Source organism: Cebus imitator, unplaced genomic scaffold (assembly GCF_001604975.1).
Source record: "Cebus imitator isolate Cc_AM_T3 unplaced genomic scaffold, Cebus_imitator-1.0 Scaffold92, whole genome shotgun sequence".
Lineage (NCBI taxonomy): Eukaryota > Metazoa > Chordata > Mammalia > Primates > Cebidae > Cebus > Cebus imitator.
The window spans coordinates 10,231,474-10,250,206 of NW_016107407.1; the positions used below are offsets into that span (position 1 = coordinate 10,231,474).

General features: G+C 37.9%; 1 protein-coding gene across 1 annotated transcript in view; it reads right to left on the reverse strand.

Annotated features, from left to right (window-relative positions):
• Window positions 1–18,733, reverse strand: part of GPR158 (G protein-coupled receptor 158) — a 403,189-nt gene that overhangs the window by 113,439 nt on the left and 271,017 nt on the right. Inside the window, exon 5 of the mRNA XM_017535520.2 lies at window positions 15,223–15,291. Coding sequence (XP_017391009.1) covers window positions 15,223–15,291 — 69 coding nt within the window. The remainder of the gene's footprint in view (window positions 1–15,222; window positions 15,292–18,733) is intronic.

Below are 18,733 nucleotides of genomic sequence, written 5' to 3' on the forward strand. Positions count from 1 at the left end.
ATTTTTAGTAGAGACGGGGTTTCACCATGTTGACCAGGATGGTCTCGATCTCTTGACCTCGTGATCCACCCGCCTCGGCCTCCCAAAGTGCTGGGATTACAGGCGTGAGCCACTGCGCCCGGCCCCTTTTGCTATTTTCTTTAAATAATATATCTACTTTATTGAATTGTGACTCTTTAGAGACATTACGTAGCCCGTGACACTTACAGTATGATTTGTCAAAATGTCAAAAATGTCATCTACTTGTCCTTTAAAAAAATATTTGCAACCATTTGAAATGTATTTCTAAGCCCTTAGAATTTGTTTTCCATTATCTTTGAAGATAAACTATTTCTCAGGACACACTGTTGAACTCTAACAACTATTTGTTTCTGACTGTAGCTATTTTCTTGTTTTTCAAACATCTCTAGGTGTTTGTACCTTCTTATGTCAAATCATTCACCTAGAAGACCACAGACATAAACTCGGACATCACAGTATTGGTCGTCTGCTAATATAGATGTCTGACAATTCTGACAATGTTTTCTAGAGACTGCTAAAATTCTCTAAAATCACATTTGCATATAATACATAATATCTAAAGCTAAATTTGTTTGCATTTTAATTAACTGAAAAATTGCTTATCAGACTCTAGAAATGAATACTTATGTGTCCTCAACCTGCACAGGAAAATTTGAGAAGCATTTTTGTATTCAAGGAAGAAACAGTAGCTACTGGAAGAGAGACAGATAGAGCCCCTGCCATGTTTTGCCCATGAGCAAAGACATTAACTATAGCAGGAAAATTAGAAATGGATGGATACATTACCCTTTTCAGGATTTTTTTTCTACACAGCTAAAACTCCAGCTATGGCATTGCTGCAGAGACACAATTTCTTATATTTTGACTCAAACTGTCTTACTGTCAAGTTTTCTATGATGCTGGAGCCAGCGTCTCATTTGTTCCCATGAAGGCAATCTCAGGATCACTGATGATGTTCTTAGTCTACTGCCAAATTGAGTCACTTCTGCCTCCACATCACCACTGAATCTGTTTCCATTTGGTCTGATTGGAAATTCTCTGCAATGGTGGTAGTTTATTCTCATTTTAATGTTACAATTTTTAGTTAACCTTTCCTTGCTTATTCTAAAATAATGAGTTCCTTAACTTCCTTTCACTGAGAAGTGACATTCAAGCAAAGATTTAAAGAAGATGAGGCTGTGAGCCATGGAGATACGTGGGCTAAGAGTGCTCTAGGAAGAGGAAGCAGACGTGTGTGTATGCCAGGCATGTTCAAGGAAGAGCAAGCAGAACAGAATTCCTGTGGCAGAGTGAGCAGGGCACAGGGGAGCAGGGTGTTAGTTGGGAGAAGTTAAGAACAGCCAGATCACGTAGAATGTTGGAGGATAGAATTCCAGTCTCTTTATTATTGGTCTTCTCTATTACCTCGTAGGGAAATTAGAGCTAAAGATTTAGAAAGAGAGACACAAAGATAAAAACAGAGATGCCGAGTTATACATTTATATTCTGTGTGCTCCATGTGTATAATTGCTTTAGTTAAAATTATTGTTGAAATTCAACAAACTTTTTAAGTGCCGTGATGGAAATAGATGCAGAGACGTGGTCCTGGTCTGGAAAGATTTACAATTAGAAAAAAAAACTGATTATAGCTTTAAACATCAAAAAGAAATTTTAAAACATACAAGAATTTGTTACTAATAATACAAGAGAAGAGCCACACTCCATGTGTTAATCTATGAAGAATGTCTGGAAAATGTTCATTATTTAACAAATATTTTTTAAGCATCCAGTATGCATCAGGCACTGTGCCAGATGCTGAAAAACAGCAGTGGATTTACATTTTTGTCTCGAGAATTTAAATTTTCATATGAGGTGGGGAGAATAGAAAATAAAAAACAAAAAATAAGTATGTTTAAGAAATAAAGGTGGTAAAATAACACAGCATGTAAAAAATAATCAATTGTACACAAAAAGAGCAGGATGAGAGAGATCAGAAATTCTGTGAGGAGAGGGACAGGCTGCGATGTAAAGTAAGGCATTCGGGGTGAGCTTCATCATTTACCAAAGACGTGAAGGAGGTGAGGAAGCAAGTTCCAGATGAAAGCAGTGGTCAGTTCCAGGGCTTTAAGGTGGGAGCGTGCCTGGTCTGTTTGAAAACAAGGAAGAGCCTAGTATTACCGGAAAAGATGACCAGGGTGAAGAGATGCAGGAGCAGATCATGAAGTTTCATTCTGAATGTAATAGGAAGATACTGCAGGGTTTTGAGCAGGGGTAATACTACCTGACTTAGGTTTAAAAAATGATTTCTTGCTGCTCTGATGAAAATAGACTATAACAGGCCAAGAGTGGAGAACAGGAAGGCTAGTTAAAGGGTTGTTTTAATAACCTAATACTCAATGGTGGTGACTCAGACCAGAGTGAAAACAGTGAAAGTAATACGAAATGGTTAAGTTATTAATATGTTTTGAAGGTTGAGCCCAGAGGACTTCTTGATGAGTTGGATATGTGACATGAGAGACAGAAGGAAATCAAGATGACTCCAAGATGTCTGTCCTGAGAAACAGGAAAAATTGAATTGTTAGCAGCTGGAATTGGGCAACCTGCTTAAAGAGCAGGTGGTGGTGGGATTAGAAGTTAAGTTTCAGATGGATTAACTGCAATGTCTATCAGACTCCATGTAGGTACACACACGTACAAGTCTGGAATTCAAAAAAGAGGCTTGAGCTGGAGATATATATTTGGGTGGTGTTGACACACAGAGTATATTAAGCTATGAGAACGGATGAGATCATAAGAAAAAAGAGAAAAGACCCAAGAACTGAGTTATAGCTGTACCAAAAGGAAGGGAGGCAGAATTCTTACATGCCTACTTCAGAGTTCAGCAGGAAGCCTTGTTCCAGTTCTGAAACCACAATCTGTTCATTAGAGAATTAAATTTTAAGCCAGGCATGATGGCTCATGCCTGTAATCTCAGTTTTTTGGGAGGCAAAGATGGGAGGATTACTTAAGGCCAGGAGTTCAAGACCAGCCTGGGCAATATAACGAGACCCCACTACCATAAAAATTTAAGAAGTAGCCAGGTGTGGTGGCATACACCTGTAGTCCCAGCTTCTTAACAGTCTGGGTGGGAGGATCGCTTAAGCCCAGATATCTGAGGGTTCAGTGAGGTATGACCATGCCACTGTACTCCAGCCTGGGCAACAGAGTGAGACCCTGTCTCCTAAAAAAAGGACTGAATTTTTGGGCATCGAAGGCCAAAGCAGAACTAGGGAATTTTCTGGTAGAGACAACATCATCCCAGATTGGTGGGAGATTTAAAAACATGTCACATTTGTTGGTGTACCTGTGTGGCACACTAGCTAAAGCAGATAGCCAGAGCTAAGGCATGGTGGAAGAGGAAGGCAAAGCACCAGAGTATAACACAGCCTGAGAAACTGAGGCTTCATGTGATTTCAAAATGATGGAGTAGCCTCAATCTGTTCCCCTCTGCCCAGTTCTCTACATGACTATGTATAAAACAGATACCCTGAAAACCAGCCTCATTGAAAAATCAAAAATAGAAAATCAAAACCACAATGAGCTATCAACTCACACTCATGTGGATGGCTACTATAAAAATATAAAATGGAAAATGACAAGTCTTGGTGTGGATGTGGAGAAGCTGAAACACTCTGTGTTGCTGGTGGGAATGTAAAATGGTGCAGCTACTTTGGAACAGAGTTTGGCGATTTCTCAAAAAGTTAAACATAGATTTACCATATGATGCAGCAATTCCACTTCTAGGCATAGACCCAAAAAATTGAAATCAGGGACTCAAACAGATATGTGTACACTAATGTTCATAGCACCATGCAGTAAATTCCGATAATTTGATGTTGCCTCAGCATGCATTTTGATTATAGGTTTAACTTTCTCATACACGGAACAGGGCCCAGCCAGCCTTGACACAATTTCTAGCTCCCTGCCCTCTCCTAGTTCCTTAAGGTGGTCAGTCCAGAGATCTGGTTTACACATCACCTCCTAATGATCACCTCCTTGGGACATATACTTAACTCTATTTGACTCATCCCACGGACCCCCATAATCTGCATAAATGCAGAAACTGCAGCTTGGCGTGCAGCGGCCACACCATGACACTGTGGAATGCATGCCTGCTTTCTCTCATCTCACCACTAGAACTCCCAGCAGGAAATCTGCTTGGGTGACGCTCTGTACCCCACTAAAGGTCTCAGTCCATAGGTCTGTCTCGGTCTGGCTCCCCACCTGCTGGTTGAGCTCATCGTCCCTGTGACCCTTCCCTCAGCTCTTCCTGGTACCACCCCTCATCATTCATGAACCTGTAAGTAATAAACTGCTTCTGTTACTGATTTTGTTGTGTTGCCTCCTGTGTGACTGACTGACACAATTGAGTCCAATTTTTCTCCCAATCAAGGTTCTTCCGGAGAGTGGTTATCTTGGCAGAAATAAACTCAGACAGGAGCCATGAAAGTGTCTTTCAGTATTAATACCTGAAGAAAGGGACACCTGGTCACAGGCTGGAAACTCAGGCAGCAAACTGTCTACCAGGATAAAAGAGTATCTTCTGATAGGCACATGGTAAACATCCATAACAACCCCAAAGGCCCCATCAGGGCTGCGGTAGAGTTCATGACCACTCTGTGTATAGAGGGAAATACAACAAGCATTATTCACAATAGCCAAAAGGTGAAAACCACCTAAGTGTCCATCAACAGATGAATAGTAAACAAAATGTGGTATATACATATAATGAAATATAATTAAGCCATATAAAGGAATTAAATTTGGATACATGCTACAATATAGATAAAGGTTGAAAACATTATGGCAAATGAAATAAGCCAGGAACAAAAGAATAAATGTTGTGTGATTCCAATCATGTGAGGGGCCTAGAAAAGGCAATTTCATAGAAATAAAGTATAACACAGGTTTGAAGGCTGAGGGAAAAGGGAGTGGGAAGTTATTATTTAATGAATACAGAGTTTTAGTTTGAGATGATGAAAAAGTGTTGGAAAGAGGTAACAGTGATGGTTGCACAACACTGTGAATGTATTTAAAGCCACCGAATTGTGCATTTAAAATAGTTAAAGTGGTAAGTTTTATGTATATTTTACCATAATGAAAAAGAATGATTATAATAAAAGTGAATAAAAATCAGAGAAGAACCATGGCAGACTCTGTGTCTAAATATTGGTGGGAAGGGTGCAGATAAGGAATGTTCAACAAAAGGGACATTACCAAATCCAACAGATAAAGGTTCAAGTAAGTAATTCTCATGACCTCAAAGAAATTATAAAAAATATGTTCCTTCTGACAAATAAACTCAAAGAAAAATATACTCTAAGTAAAGAAGAGAGAAAAACAAAGAAAGATAAAATGGCTCCAAGAAAGCAGGGGTGTAGAGGAGAAAAATGAAAATAAAACAAAAACATTCAAGAGGTCACAGAAATATCAGAATCAACTCATGCAGGATAAACATAACTGAAATGCTGTAAAAGTCATGTAACAAAGACTTGAGGAAACCACACAAAATAAAATGGAAAAGGGCAAAAATATACAAATCACTAGAAAGATTAGAGATACAGAAGGAAAAGAAAATGTGATGTACTGAAAACTTATGTATGATGAACAAGAGGAGAAATAGAAAAAAATTAAAGATAAAATGTTAAAACATCTAGAAATAAGTCTTAAATCTATATATAGAAAGGGAGTATCATGATTCAAATAAAATGGTAAAGAAAAATTCAGCCCGGGCGCAGTGGCTCATACCTGTAATCCCAGCACTATGAGAGGCCAAGGTGGGTGGATCAATTGAGGTCAGGAGTTCGAGACCAGCCTGGCCAACATGGTGAAACCTTGTCTCTATTAAAGATACAAAAACTAGCTGAGTGAGGTGGCAGGTACCTATAATCTCAGCTACTTTGGAGGCTAAGGCAGGAGAATCATTGGAACCCGGGAGGTGGAGGTTTCAGTGAGCTGAGATCACACCATTGCACTCTAGCCTGACTAAAAAATGACTTTTATTGGCATCTGAAAGAAACATCAGGTCATCTACAGGAGAAAGAAATCAGGCTATCTTCAAGACCCAGTAATATTCAACTACTAGATACAAAAAGAACAAAAGGAACTAGCTGTCACAGCTGGAGTCAAGCGATACTACCTAAAGTTGAAACATATAGCTAAATAAAAAATAACCTTTTACATTTATTACAATTTTTTAACTTTAGAAAGATCTTTTAGAATAATGGTTATTGTAAAATATATTAATCTAAAAATCAGTAACATCTGAGTTTTGTTAAAATAAAGATTACAATTAGTATCTTTATAAAATTTCACAGATTAATCCACCATCCATCAATTCTTTTCTTTTTTTCTGTCTATACACACACACACGTGTGCACACACACATACATACTATGTATTTCATCTATTTCTATTTCCGTATATACCTGTACCTATAATTAAATGTACACAATGACTATTTCTGGATGATAATGACTTTGGTTGATCTTTTACCTTTTTTGTTGTGTTCTTCAATTTTGTTCTACTTTGTAAATGAGAGATTATTATATTTCACTGAAGTAACAAGGTATTTTCAAGAGGCATTTTCTGATTTGTGTTTATTGTAGCAAAGATGATAACCTGTTGCTTTTCACTGACAAACTAAAGCCAAGATTCCAACTCTTAATTTTTGAAGGCTAAGTTTATTAAAACTCTTTCAATTAAAGGAAGATTATTGGTCAATTCCTCATATATCACTGATTGGAGTAAGGCTAACCAAATATCCTAGAATATGCACACTGGGCAGACTCCATGCCTTTACATATTGACAGCCACTCCTGTCAATGATCAGACTTCTCTCTGGTAGGTTGAGTACAATAGAGGAGACAAGCCGAGTGAATAAACAGAAAAACACAGAGCTTCGGGCCATCTATGGCTGTTTTGTCTATTTCTCTAACCTATACTATAGAAGAGAACCAAGTGTCTAGGCATCTCATTCTTCAAGCTTCCTGGAAAGTCCAGATCTCTGATGTCTTTTGCTTTCTCTATGAGCCAGTATTACTGAAATCCTCCAGCAGTTTGGGGATTAAGAGTCTACTATTACCATACTTTCTGAGCTACATTAGCAAAAACCACTAACCCCATACTATCGTTTTCCCAATAGTAATGTTATGTTCGTAAGTATTTAACTTTCTTTCCAATTTCTTTTTCTCTGGTATCAATCCAAATAGCTCTAAAGGACACCAAGTGAGATGCATTCTATAGATCGGCTTAAAAACAATAGTCTACTTGTAAAGTTGGGGGAACTTTCTGCTGTCTGTTTGCCATGGAAGTCAATCTGTCACAGAAGCGAATTGCTACCCTTTTTCCCTGAAAAGAACCAGGGCTCTTTGGAGAAAAGGCTTATTGCAGGGCTGGGTGAGTGAAGTATAAAATGAGCTTGGAACATTCTGTTGCACTAGAACATAGGAAAGTGTTCAAAGAACAATGGGGTCACATTAAAAGGGTACAGGAGCCAGCCTAAATGGGTTCTCGCTGGCCAAATCTAAAATAATTTTAGCAATCAAAATAAACAGTAACAGTAATGGATTAAAACTTGGCTGCTTTACCTATATTCTCATGGTCTTATTCTCCCTCTCCACTTTCTTTTTTTTTTCCATTTATTTTATTGCATTTTAGGTTTTGGGGTACATGGGAAGAACATGCAAGATTGTTGCATAGGTACATACGTGGCAGTGTGATTTGCTGCCTTCTTCCCCATCACCTACATCTGGCATCTCTCCCCTTGCTATCTGTCCCCAACTCCCCACCCCCCCCATTTCCCCCCAACTGACCCCAATGTGTAGTGCTCCCCTCCCTGTGTCCATGTGTTCTCATTGTTCAACACCTGCCTATGAGTGAGAACATGCGGTGTTTGATCTTCTGCTCTTCTGTCAGTTTGCTGAGAATGATGGTTTCCAGGTTCATCCACTTTCAACTTTCTCTTTTACCCCCTTCCTTTAAGCTGTACTTGTTTTTCTTCCACTTCTGGGCAATACCTGTGCTCTGGATGGTTTTTTTTCCGTATTGGAAAAATTTAAGTGTAAGTTTTAGTTTTAGGTTTTGGGGTGATCATTGAAAAACAAATCTCTTACCTGATATAGGCTCTATGCCACTAAAACCAACCTGATGTTAGGTTTGAACATAAAATTGCCATTTTTATAGGAAAGATATCAGAAACTTCAGATGGCTCACTAACATAGTCATCCAAGCTGATCAGGACTTTACACTGAGTCTTAGAACCAAACCCTGAGCCATTATAAATTGATTCTGGGTTTCCGTCATCCTCTGGGGCTTTTGTTTCCTAATGAGTTAGGGTGACTGGCGAATGGGTACAACATGAGCCTCCCAGCCTCCTGTTTGATGTCATTTGAATATTACATTCATATCCTCTGTGAGAAGTACTGCCATGCAGTGAATAGAACAACAGATCAGAAGTTAAGAGAATGGATTTAATTCTTGGCTTTCTCATTACTTAGCTGAAAAAAAGTGGATGAATCTGAATCATAGTGTCTCTCAGCCTCTCCTTGCATTTGTAAAATAAAGAGGTTGGAGAAAGACTGAGTTGTATCCGGTGTCCCTTCTAGTTCTAATACTTTGCAGTTCTTCTTATAAGACTGGGGTAGGGAAGAACAACCTGAACACAAGTGTTATTTACATATGCATTGGTGTCCTTTATAGGAAGACACATCCACCAACCAAATGAAGTAAGCAAAGTTAGAGGGGAAAGAAAAATGAAACCCTTATTAAATGAAACTGATGGTTTAGTCAAGGCAAAACAAACTAAAGAATGGGCTTTATTAGTCTATGACATGTCTTTTTAAATGTAACTTAACAAAAAATACACTTTAGTTTTTTCTTAAAATTCGTTTTTCTTTTATAAATTATACAAAAGTTGTTAGGTGATTACTGATCATTTGTTCACAAATGTATGGACTTCAAATCATGCATCTCTTCTGAGAATCTGTAAGAAAATGTTTGAATGCTTCAGCTCTCTGCTACCCAATATAACAATGCTAAATTTAGTCAGATTTTGGTTTGTCCTCATCTGCACAATGATGATAATCTCTAATTTGGACTTTCCAATATAAGCATTGTTATGAAATCGTCTGTAGTCTAAGATTGCTTAGAAAAGGCAAAAATAACCTTAATTCTTGCAAATCTGAACAACAATATGCAGCATAAAAAGAAAAGGCTCATTGCGTAACTCAGTAGAACAGTGAATACCCACAAAGCCTACTTCCATGGAGTTAGCTAGCCCTAAAAACAATTCTATTTTATTCAAGTATGCCTTTAAAAAAATGGTAACCTCCCAGTAGAACTTTCATGAACCATTCTAGTACAGTCCACACCAAGAATACAGAAAGTAGGTAAGGTATTTAACAAATAAGAAAGATATTTGTCACATTTATACCGCCAAATTATTAGACTTTTTGGCTATATTTGGTTTACTTAGTCACCTTAACCACTTAATACATGTCTTCCTTATAGCAAAATCCTAGGTGAAAGTTATCTTTTTTTTTTTTTTCCTGAAAAACCCAAGGAAGCCAGTGAGTCCAGTCCAACACCAGGTTATTCTTTGCCTTTAATCTCCTTTTCCCTGGTATCTCATGCTACATCTAAATCTTTGTTAAATAATGTGGTCCTTTCTATCTTCAGAGCATGAGCCCTAAATTAAAACCAAGGTACAGAATGTGCACTTGGGAGCTACAAGTTATTATCTTGAGCCATTACGAAAAGAACTATGTTCTGAAAGATAAAATAGCTAGTTAATCATGACGTCAATAGGATGAGGTATCCTCATGTTTTTGTTGGGTAGAATTTATTTGCTAAGCCCCCTTTTTTGGTTTTTCCCTTACAAGCGTATTAGAATAATCACAAAGTACAGTCTTTATCTTTCTTTTAATCTGTCAGTTCTCTGTATCTGTTATCACCATAAGTACAGGTCTATCACATGTCTTTTAAAATTGAATATCAGTCAAGGAAAGGGTCCCCTGGTAACTGCTTTTAGCATTTAGCAACCTGACACTTGTTATCCTTTCAAATGTCATACTTTTCTAGAGGGTTTCTATTTAAGAAGCTTTAAAATTCTGCAGATTATAGGACTGTGCTTATTAATACAACCACTTGTTTTGAATAAACACGAATATTAGAAGCCAAGATGAACTGAACTTCTGCTAAGTCCCCCAAAATAACGCTAGAAAGTGTTTTCATTGCCCAACTGCAGGTGCTAAATAAATATAAATAAGGGTCAGCATTCTTAGTCTTCTACAATCAAGCAGACTTTGGAGGGTACTTCAACAGGACAGTAGGCACTAGTTTAGGGTCCATTTCTAAGTTCATCTAAGTATAGCTTATTTGCTCATTCTGTGCATATTTACTGTGCTTCTACTATGGTGACAGGCACTGGGCTGAGTGCTGCAGATACGATGCTGAGCAAAACAGAAACGTGCCCTACTGTCACATAATTTAATATCTGTGCAAGAGAATGACATTATCAAATAATCAGATTTTGAGTGTGTAATTACAAACTGAAATAGGTGTTGTCAAGAAAAACAGCAGTATTCCAAGAGAAGTTATTGCAAGGAATTTGACTGCAATTAGGGGTCAAAGAAAGCATTCCTGAAAAAGTGATACTGATGGAGAAATCTAGAAAATGACTATCTGGTAATGAGCCTAAAGGATGGTAGGGTAGGAGTAAGGAAAAGAAAAAGAGGAAGATTTTTCAAAACAAACAAAAGAAGGTACGTGAAGAGGTCCTATGACAGGAGGTGTATTAGCGTCCCATAGCTGCTGTAACATAGTGTCATAAAACTTAGCAGCTTTAAACAACATGGACTTATAGTTTTGGAGCTCCTATACCCAAAATGAGTCTTAAGGAACTACAATCAAGGTGTTGGCAGAGCTGCCTTCCTTGTAGAGGGTCTAGGGGAAGAACCTGTTTACTTGCCTTTTCCAGCATCTAGAGGCTGCCTGCATTCTTCAGCTTGCAACCTCCCTCACCTATCTTCAAAATGATCAATGCCAGTCAATCTTTTTCACTATGCCATCTATTTGGTTCTTTCTCTTCTGCTTCCCTCTTTCTCTTAGGAGCCATAGGCATACTCAGATAATCCAGGATAATCTCCCTATCTCAAAGTCTTTAAAATAATCCTATCAGCAAAGTCCCCTTTTCCAAGTAAGGTAACATATTCAAACTTTCCAGGGATTAGGATTGTGGACATTGTTGAGGACCATTATTATGCCTATCATGAAAGATATCATGTTTTATTTGAGAACTGAAAGAAGGTCAGGGTGGTTGGAGAGCAGAAAGCGAGGAGAAAGGTAATCTAAGAAGAGGCTGGGGAGGTGGGCAAGGACCGCAGCAGACCTAACATGTCAAAAGAAGTCATCAGAGGTAACTCGATTTGACATTTGTGTATCTCTCTGGCTACTGGATGGAAAACTGATTTAAAAATAGGAGAGGTTAAGAATAAAAGATAAGGGTTAACAACAGATATTCAGATAATTAAAATTTTTCAACAGGTTACTGAAGTCATTTCAGATATTTCATTCTTTATTAGATGATCTGATGACTGGTTAAATATCTGCCCTAGGGTTCTGTGGGAAAGATTAAAGGTTAAGATGCATGACACATTTATACAGGAAGTGTACCAATGATAAATAGTCTTTATACTGCTGTATTGCTTCTGTTACTAATACCATGCATAACACTTTGCTAGAAAATTAGAAAACTTAAAGAATATGGATGACTTTATAAAAACTTTAATACTGACTGTCTTAGTCTGTTTGTGCTGCTATAACAAAATACCTGAGGCTGGGTAATTTACAAAGAATAGGAATGTATTTCTCACAGTTCTGGAAGCTGAAAAATCCAAGATCAAAGTGTCAGCATCTGGTTTCTGGTGAGGGCCTTCTTGCTGTGTGGAAGGGAGAAGAACAAAAAGGACCAAACTCCCTCCACCAAGCCCTTTTACATGTAAGGGCATTAGCCCATTCATGAGGTTCTAAACACCTCCCAGAATACCCTACTTCCCAGCACCATGGCATTGGAGATTAAGTTTCTAACACATAAATTTTGGAGGACACAGTCAGATCATAGCACTGATTATGTTTAAATGTATTTCCATTTTAAGAATAAATAGAAAAGTTAAGCCTTAGAGGCCACAGGACAGATTTTGGCTTTTACTCTAAGTAAAATGGGAATCCTTGGGGAGTTTTGTGAAGAGGAGTGACATGGTCAGTCTAACTTTCATGTTAAAACTGGGTGATATTTGAAAATAGATACACTCTATGGGGCCAGAATGGAAGAAGAGAGGCTGATAAGGGATCACGGCAACAATCCAGGAGGGGCGGATCATGGTTTAGACCAGGTGGTGGCAGTGAATGTGGCAGGGGATCATTAGATTCTTGCTGTGTCTTTAAAGGTTTTCTGATGTGAGGGAAAGAATGGTCTCAAGAATGATTCCTAGGTTTTTGGCCTGAGTAACTAGAATGATAGAGCTGCCAACAGTGGAAACTGGAAGGCTGAATCTGAGGGAGAGATCAATGCCTCAGCTGAACACATGATAGGGAATTCTGCTGGACATGCAAATGGAGTGGTTGCCTCAGCAGCTGAATATGAGTTGGGAGCTAAGGAGAAAGGTTTGGGTTGGAGATATAAATTTGGCAGTCATTGGCATTTAAATAGTACTTAAAGCTTTGAGGCTAGATGAGATCACCAAGTGAGAGTGCAGATTAAGAAAAGCTACAAGAACTCACTTCTGAGGCATTCAAGTATGAAGAGGTGGGAGGTAAAATGAAGACTCAACAAAGCAAGCTGAGATGGAGCAGGGAGTGAGGCAAGAAAAAACAAAACAAAACAAAAAGAATCTGGTGTCCTGGCAGCCCTACCTTTTCTTCTCTTATACTCACACACCTTTCAGGTCTCTGCCAAGGGATCTTTTATTCCCTAACTTGATTAGGTGTCTCTCCTAAGTGCCTCCACAGCATCCTGTCCTTTCTGCTCTCTTAGTGTTTGTCACATTGTGTTATCATTGTTTGTACTAACTCATCTCTTCCTCTACTCTGTAAGATTCTTGAGAAATCAAGTTTGTCTTGCTCATTGAGTATTGCCAGAAATTAGCATAGTGCTTGGCACACAATAACCACTGAACTTAAGTTGGCTGAGCTGAATTTGTAAACTCAGTACTTATCTTCTGGCTTCAGACATGTTACTGGTATGATAGAGTCCACCATGATTATATAAGCCATGGGTACCATACATTCATTTATTTCATCATGCTTATTTTACTGTGCAACCATTTCAATTTTTCCGACATTAATTGGTGTGTCTGATGGTTCTGATTCAGGGAGAGGGGAAGGAAGAAGGAAAGTGATATGTATTTGTATATATTAAGCATACATACCAAGTTTGCCTTTCATATGTTACCTCACTGAAGCACTTAATCTTCCTCACAAATATGGGAAGCAAAGTATAATCAGCACCATTTTATAAGAGAAAACCAAGGTTTAAGAACATTAAGTAACTTGTCTAAGGTCACTCAAATGGTAAAACCCAGGATTTAAACATCTGTAAAGCCCTTGTGTTAGACTAGGCAAATGGCCAGACATAGCAGGAGGGGGGAGACCTTGAGAAAGGAAAGTCTGAAAAATCTCACACCCCAGAGGTTACCCGAAACATGCCTGCTAGATATGAGCAGAGAGAGAAGAACTACCTATGCAGAAAGGAACTCCCCCACATACCCCTTAAGATGCCCAGTGATCACTCATCCTGCAATTAACCTGTCAGAATGTAGCTAGCTACATGCTGAGAAGAGGGAAAGAGGGCAAAGGAGAAATTCCTAAGAGATACTCAGGTGCAACAAATGCAGATTTAGCCATGATAAGACCTTCCTGGGATGGTGGTAAGGAGCAACGCTGCCGTTAGGTAGAATTTGTATCTAATGACAGGCAGCACATGTGCATCAACAGACAGCAAGGGAGACTCCTACAAACCTGGGGCTAGAACAGTGTGGGGACTTGAGGCAGAGCAAGAAACTAGTCAAAGACAAAGTGAGAGATTTGAGACACAGACAGGAACTTAAAGAAACAGTCTGACATAGTAAAAGCAGCACTGCAAAACTCTCAGAGCTGGTGGCTCCTCCTCTTTCAAGCACCCTGCTTTGCTACTGATTTCCAGCCAGACCAGCCCACTCTTCTCTTGGAGTGTACTTTGACGACCAAGCTCTGATTTTTATTTACCTTGCCCAAATTCCTATCTAAGGGGTCTGTGGAATCATGCCCTACAAACAATAAATTTTCATCAGATGGGTTTTATTTAACCCTATATATCATGACTTACTTTCCTGTCTGACTCTGGCATAACATGACATGACAAAGAAGAAAATCAAAATATTTTTTACCCCAAAACATGTTCCTGTGCCATATTTTGGAATGACCCTGCAAAGCCATCCTTTGTGGGGGGAAATTTGCATCTGTAACGAATCTCTATTAACATAGCTAGATGTTTTTCTTCCAGGCCCTCCCAATCCTGAATATATTAAGTGAGTGTCTAGCACCTCTTAAAAGTCAGTTAAAGATATCAACTGAGTGTCTAGCACCTTTTAAAGGACCAATAGAAGACAACTGTCATCTGTCGTCTCTAAGGGCAGCCAGTGTGAGACCTCAAAACAACCTTGGTCTCCACAATCTTTTATTTTAATCTGAACATTTCCTTTCTATTGATCCCAGGTCTTTAGACAAATTCAACCATTTGTCAACCAGAAAATATTTAAATTCACCTACAGCCTGGAAGCCCCCCACACTTCAAATTCTCCTTCCTTTCTGGACCAAGCCAACATATTTCTCAAAGGAATCTGATTGAAGTCTAATGTCTCTATGTAGAAAACCAAGCTGCAACCCAACCACCTGGAGCACATGCTCCCAGGACCTCCTAAGGGCTGTGTCATGGGCCATGGTCATTCATATTTGGTTCAGAATAAACCTCTTCGAGTATTTTAGAGTTTGACTCGTCTCATCAACAACTTCCTTCAATAACCTCTGCTCTTTCTTTTCACTTCCTGGTAACACCAGGGGTGTGTGTGTGCATGTGTGTAAAAAGCAGCTTTACAGTATGCAATGTAAAATACATGTCTACTTTAAAAACATGATGATGTTACTTACTGGAAAGTATAGGAGCAGAGATCCAAAAAGGATTGTTTCCAACAGGATAAGGCCCGATGCCCTGATGCTCTGTAAAACAAAATGGAAATGTCATTATTAACTTAAATTTCTAAGTATGAAACAATATATGTCATTGTGAAAATGTCACAATGCAGTAGGACAGCATTCTTTGGGGGAAATTAAATAAATCAGAGTTGGCTAGTATTCAGGTGGGTGGACAACTACAATATGCAAAAAGACTGATTATAAAGGTAACAATAAGCTTAATAATATTGCCAGTGGCTTCATGAGGTTTTGTTCTCTAAAATTTGAATCATTAAACAGTCTAAGAAGCTAAGAACACTATCTTGAAGATATTTTCAATCCAAGAAATTTACAAATGAGATCTTGCCTGCATTTCTAAAATACGAGCCACCAGTACATACTGAATGCCATCCCTAAACTATTTCACAAATACCTGTGGGATAGCATTGGTGAATTAAAACAAGCACATGCACAAGGTCTTGAATCTCCATATCTCCCACCATGCTAACATGCAACCCTTAAAACTTACAAACACAGCTTCACTATGTGCACAATATAAATCACATTAAGTAACACAGGTATCTCACCTTGTGAACGTGCATAAATGTTATTCTTTACTCAAAATTCAAAAGAATTAGTTGATTTGATTTTTCAATAAATTTCTGAATAGTTTGCTAAACATGAATATATCTAATAACCTTAAGGTATTTTCTTAGACTTAAAATAGCATTATCTTCTCAAAACAAAATTCTTAGAACTGAGGCAAGAAATAAAAGTCCAGAAAAATCAATCTTATTTTCTTCCATAAATTCTGCATTAATGAATTCAAGTATCAATACACAGCAAATATATCAATTAATAGTACACACACAAAAACAGGTCATTTTAGGTATGCTGTATTATCACTAAATATAATACAAAATGTGTAGAGAAATTACATGTAGTGCAAATATCTTACTTAACAGGAAAATAATTTGTAGTAGTAACAATTCATTTTGTAACAATAAAAAATTCTTAAAGGCCAAACCACAATAGTGCCTTATATAAAATAACTATCAGATAACTGGATAGCCAGAGAAAGAAAATTCTAACTCCCCTTTCAAAACCCCTGTAGGGCATTGTTAAAGCTATAGAGTTTGTGTAATCCCTCAACAAAACTCAGGGCTTTCATTAATTTAAGAATTTGAGAATAGAAAAACAAATCTAGTCAGTGAACAGCCTTGAGTATTTGAGTGGCTTCTTGCTATTGGTCATTATGTTAGATAGCAGGTGCTTTTGGTGAAAAGAAAATTTCTATCAGTAAGCATTTAAGTGGGTTTTGGCTGGTAGAATTTCCAAAGTGGCAAATTACATTTGCAATAGTATACCTAATTATGAAACTTATTTTAAAAACTTTCCAAAAAAACGACTCAAAAATGAGAATCCAAAATATTATACATGATTGTTTGTAAAATAATTTGTACACCATTGGTTGACTGAACCAGGGGACATGAAAAAAAAGCTGCAAGGTACAATGAAAAAGACAGACTTTGGAGTTAACTCCATCTCAGTTTGAATTATGAAATAATCACTTTGGTTTGGGCAACCTTGAACTTCAATGGTTTCACCCATATAACGTTTTTCTTAACCTTTACCTTATTAAATCTGACATTTATTAAATATGAAGTATTGCAAAATGGCTGGCATTGTAACTGGTACTTAATAAGTAGGCACACATTCCTCAAGGTAGAGAACAGCATCAGGATGATGAATTTGAAAGCTACAAAAGGTTATATCGCTAAAATTATGTTTAATGTTTGGGATCCAAAATGACCCAAGAGGAGACAAATGCCTTGAGTGGGGGACCCAACAGCTCTTTCCCAGGGCTGTGGTCATGCTGTGGTTTGATGGCCTCTTCCATCTTGCAGTATCTCCTGATATTTTAGGTCCAGTAGCTTGGTAGGAGTGTCACAACCATCACTACCACATAACAGCAGCAGGAGTGCTGCTTTTATGTATTAGCAGATAGTCTGTCTCCTTTTCATTTGTAATTGTTGAGCAATCTTCTTAAGCATTCATTGTCTTACTCCTGGCTAAGGAGAGGAGCCCATGATTTCAGATTATAAATTAGAACTCTGACGAGAAGTTCCATACCAAAATGTAAGACCTGTTCAAAATGTGCACTGTTTTCTTTCAAAATATCATTTGGAAGAGTTGGCTTTGTGGTCTCACAGAATGAGCTGGAAACTGATAGGTGAGACTTCAGGACAGAGAAGAGACCTGTGCTCCCCAAAATATATCCTCCACTGTCTTATTGGTACTGGAATATCTTTTAACTGGCACACAGCCTTTTATTTTATGCTTGGTTCCAAGGATTAATATACAATTTGGTAAGTAAGACATTGACAAGTTCAAAGTAAAATATAGGAATCTTGTTTAGAGTCTCAGTGGCAGGGTGAGGACAGAAAAGATACTAAGTGTGTACAAAGAGAGGGGGTTTGAAAACTGAAGATGGATGAAAGAGGTAATGAGCAAAATAACAGAGACCAAGAAAAAAAGTCATCTCCTTCACAGTTATGCCTGAGATAGAAATGGTAGTATAAAACTATTTTTAACCAGAGATAACCGGGAAACTTTAAAAAAACTTAATTGAAAGATGATCAGTAATACGCAGTAGGACACTATTTATAAAAACACACATACACATAAAACAACAGTGTACATTTTCTCTATCTAGCCAGGTACACCTCATCTATATATCTATTTGTGTGTCCATCCGTCCATCTGTCCATCCATCCATCCATCCATCCACCCACACCTCAAAAATATTTCAGGTTTGGTTTCAGATCATAGCAATAAATCAAGTATCAAAATAAGGTGAATCACATAAATTTTGTGGTTTCTCGGTGTATATAAAAGTTATGTTTACACTATAGTGCAGTCTATTAAGTATGCAATAGCATATGTCTAAAAATAATAATCAAAAAATACTTTATGGCTAAAAAAATGCTAATAATCATCTGAGGCTGCAGCAAGTCCTAATGTTTTTGCTAGTGGAGGGTCTTGCCTCCATGTTGATGGATGTTGACTGATAAGGGTGGTGGCTACTGAAGCTTCAGATGGTTGTGGCAATTTCTTAAAAATAGTAAACCATGAAATTTGCTGTACCAGTTGACTCTTCCTTTTAAGAGATTTCTCCGTAGCATGTGATGCTGTTTGATAGCATGTTACCTACAGTTGAAATTCTCTCAAAACTGGAGTCAATCTTCTTAACTATAATGATATAATCTTCTAAATCCTTTGTTGTCATTTCAACAATGTTCATAGCATCTTCACTAGGAGTGGATTCCATCCCAAGAAGCTACTTATTTGCTCATCCATAAGAACCAACTCCTCATCCATTCAAGTTTTATGAAATTATGGTAACTCAGACCCATGTTCGGGCTCCACTGCTAATTCTAGTTTTCTTGCCATTTTCACCATATCTGCAGTTATTTCCTTCACGGAA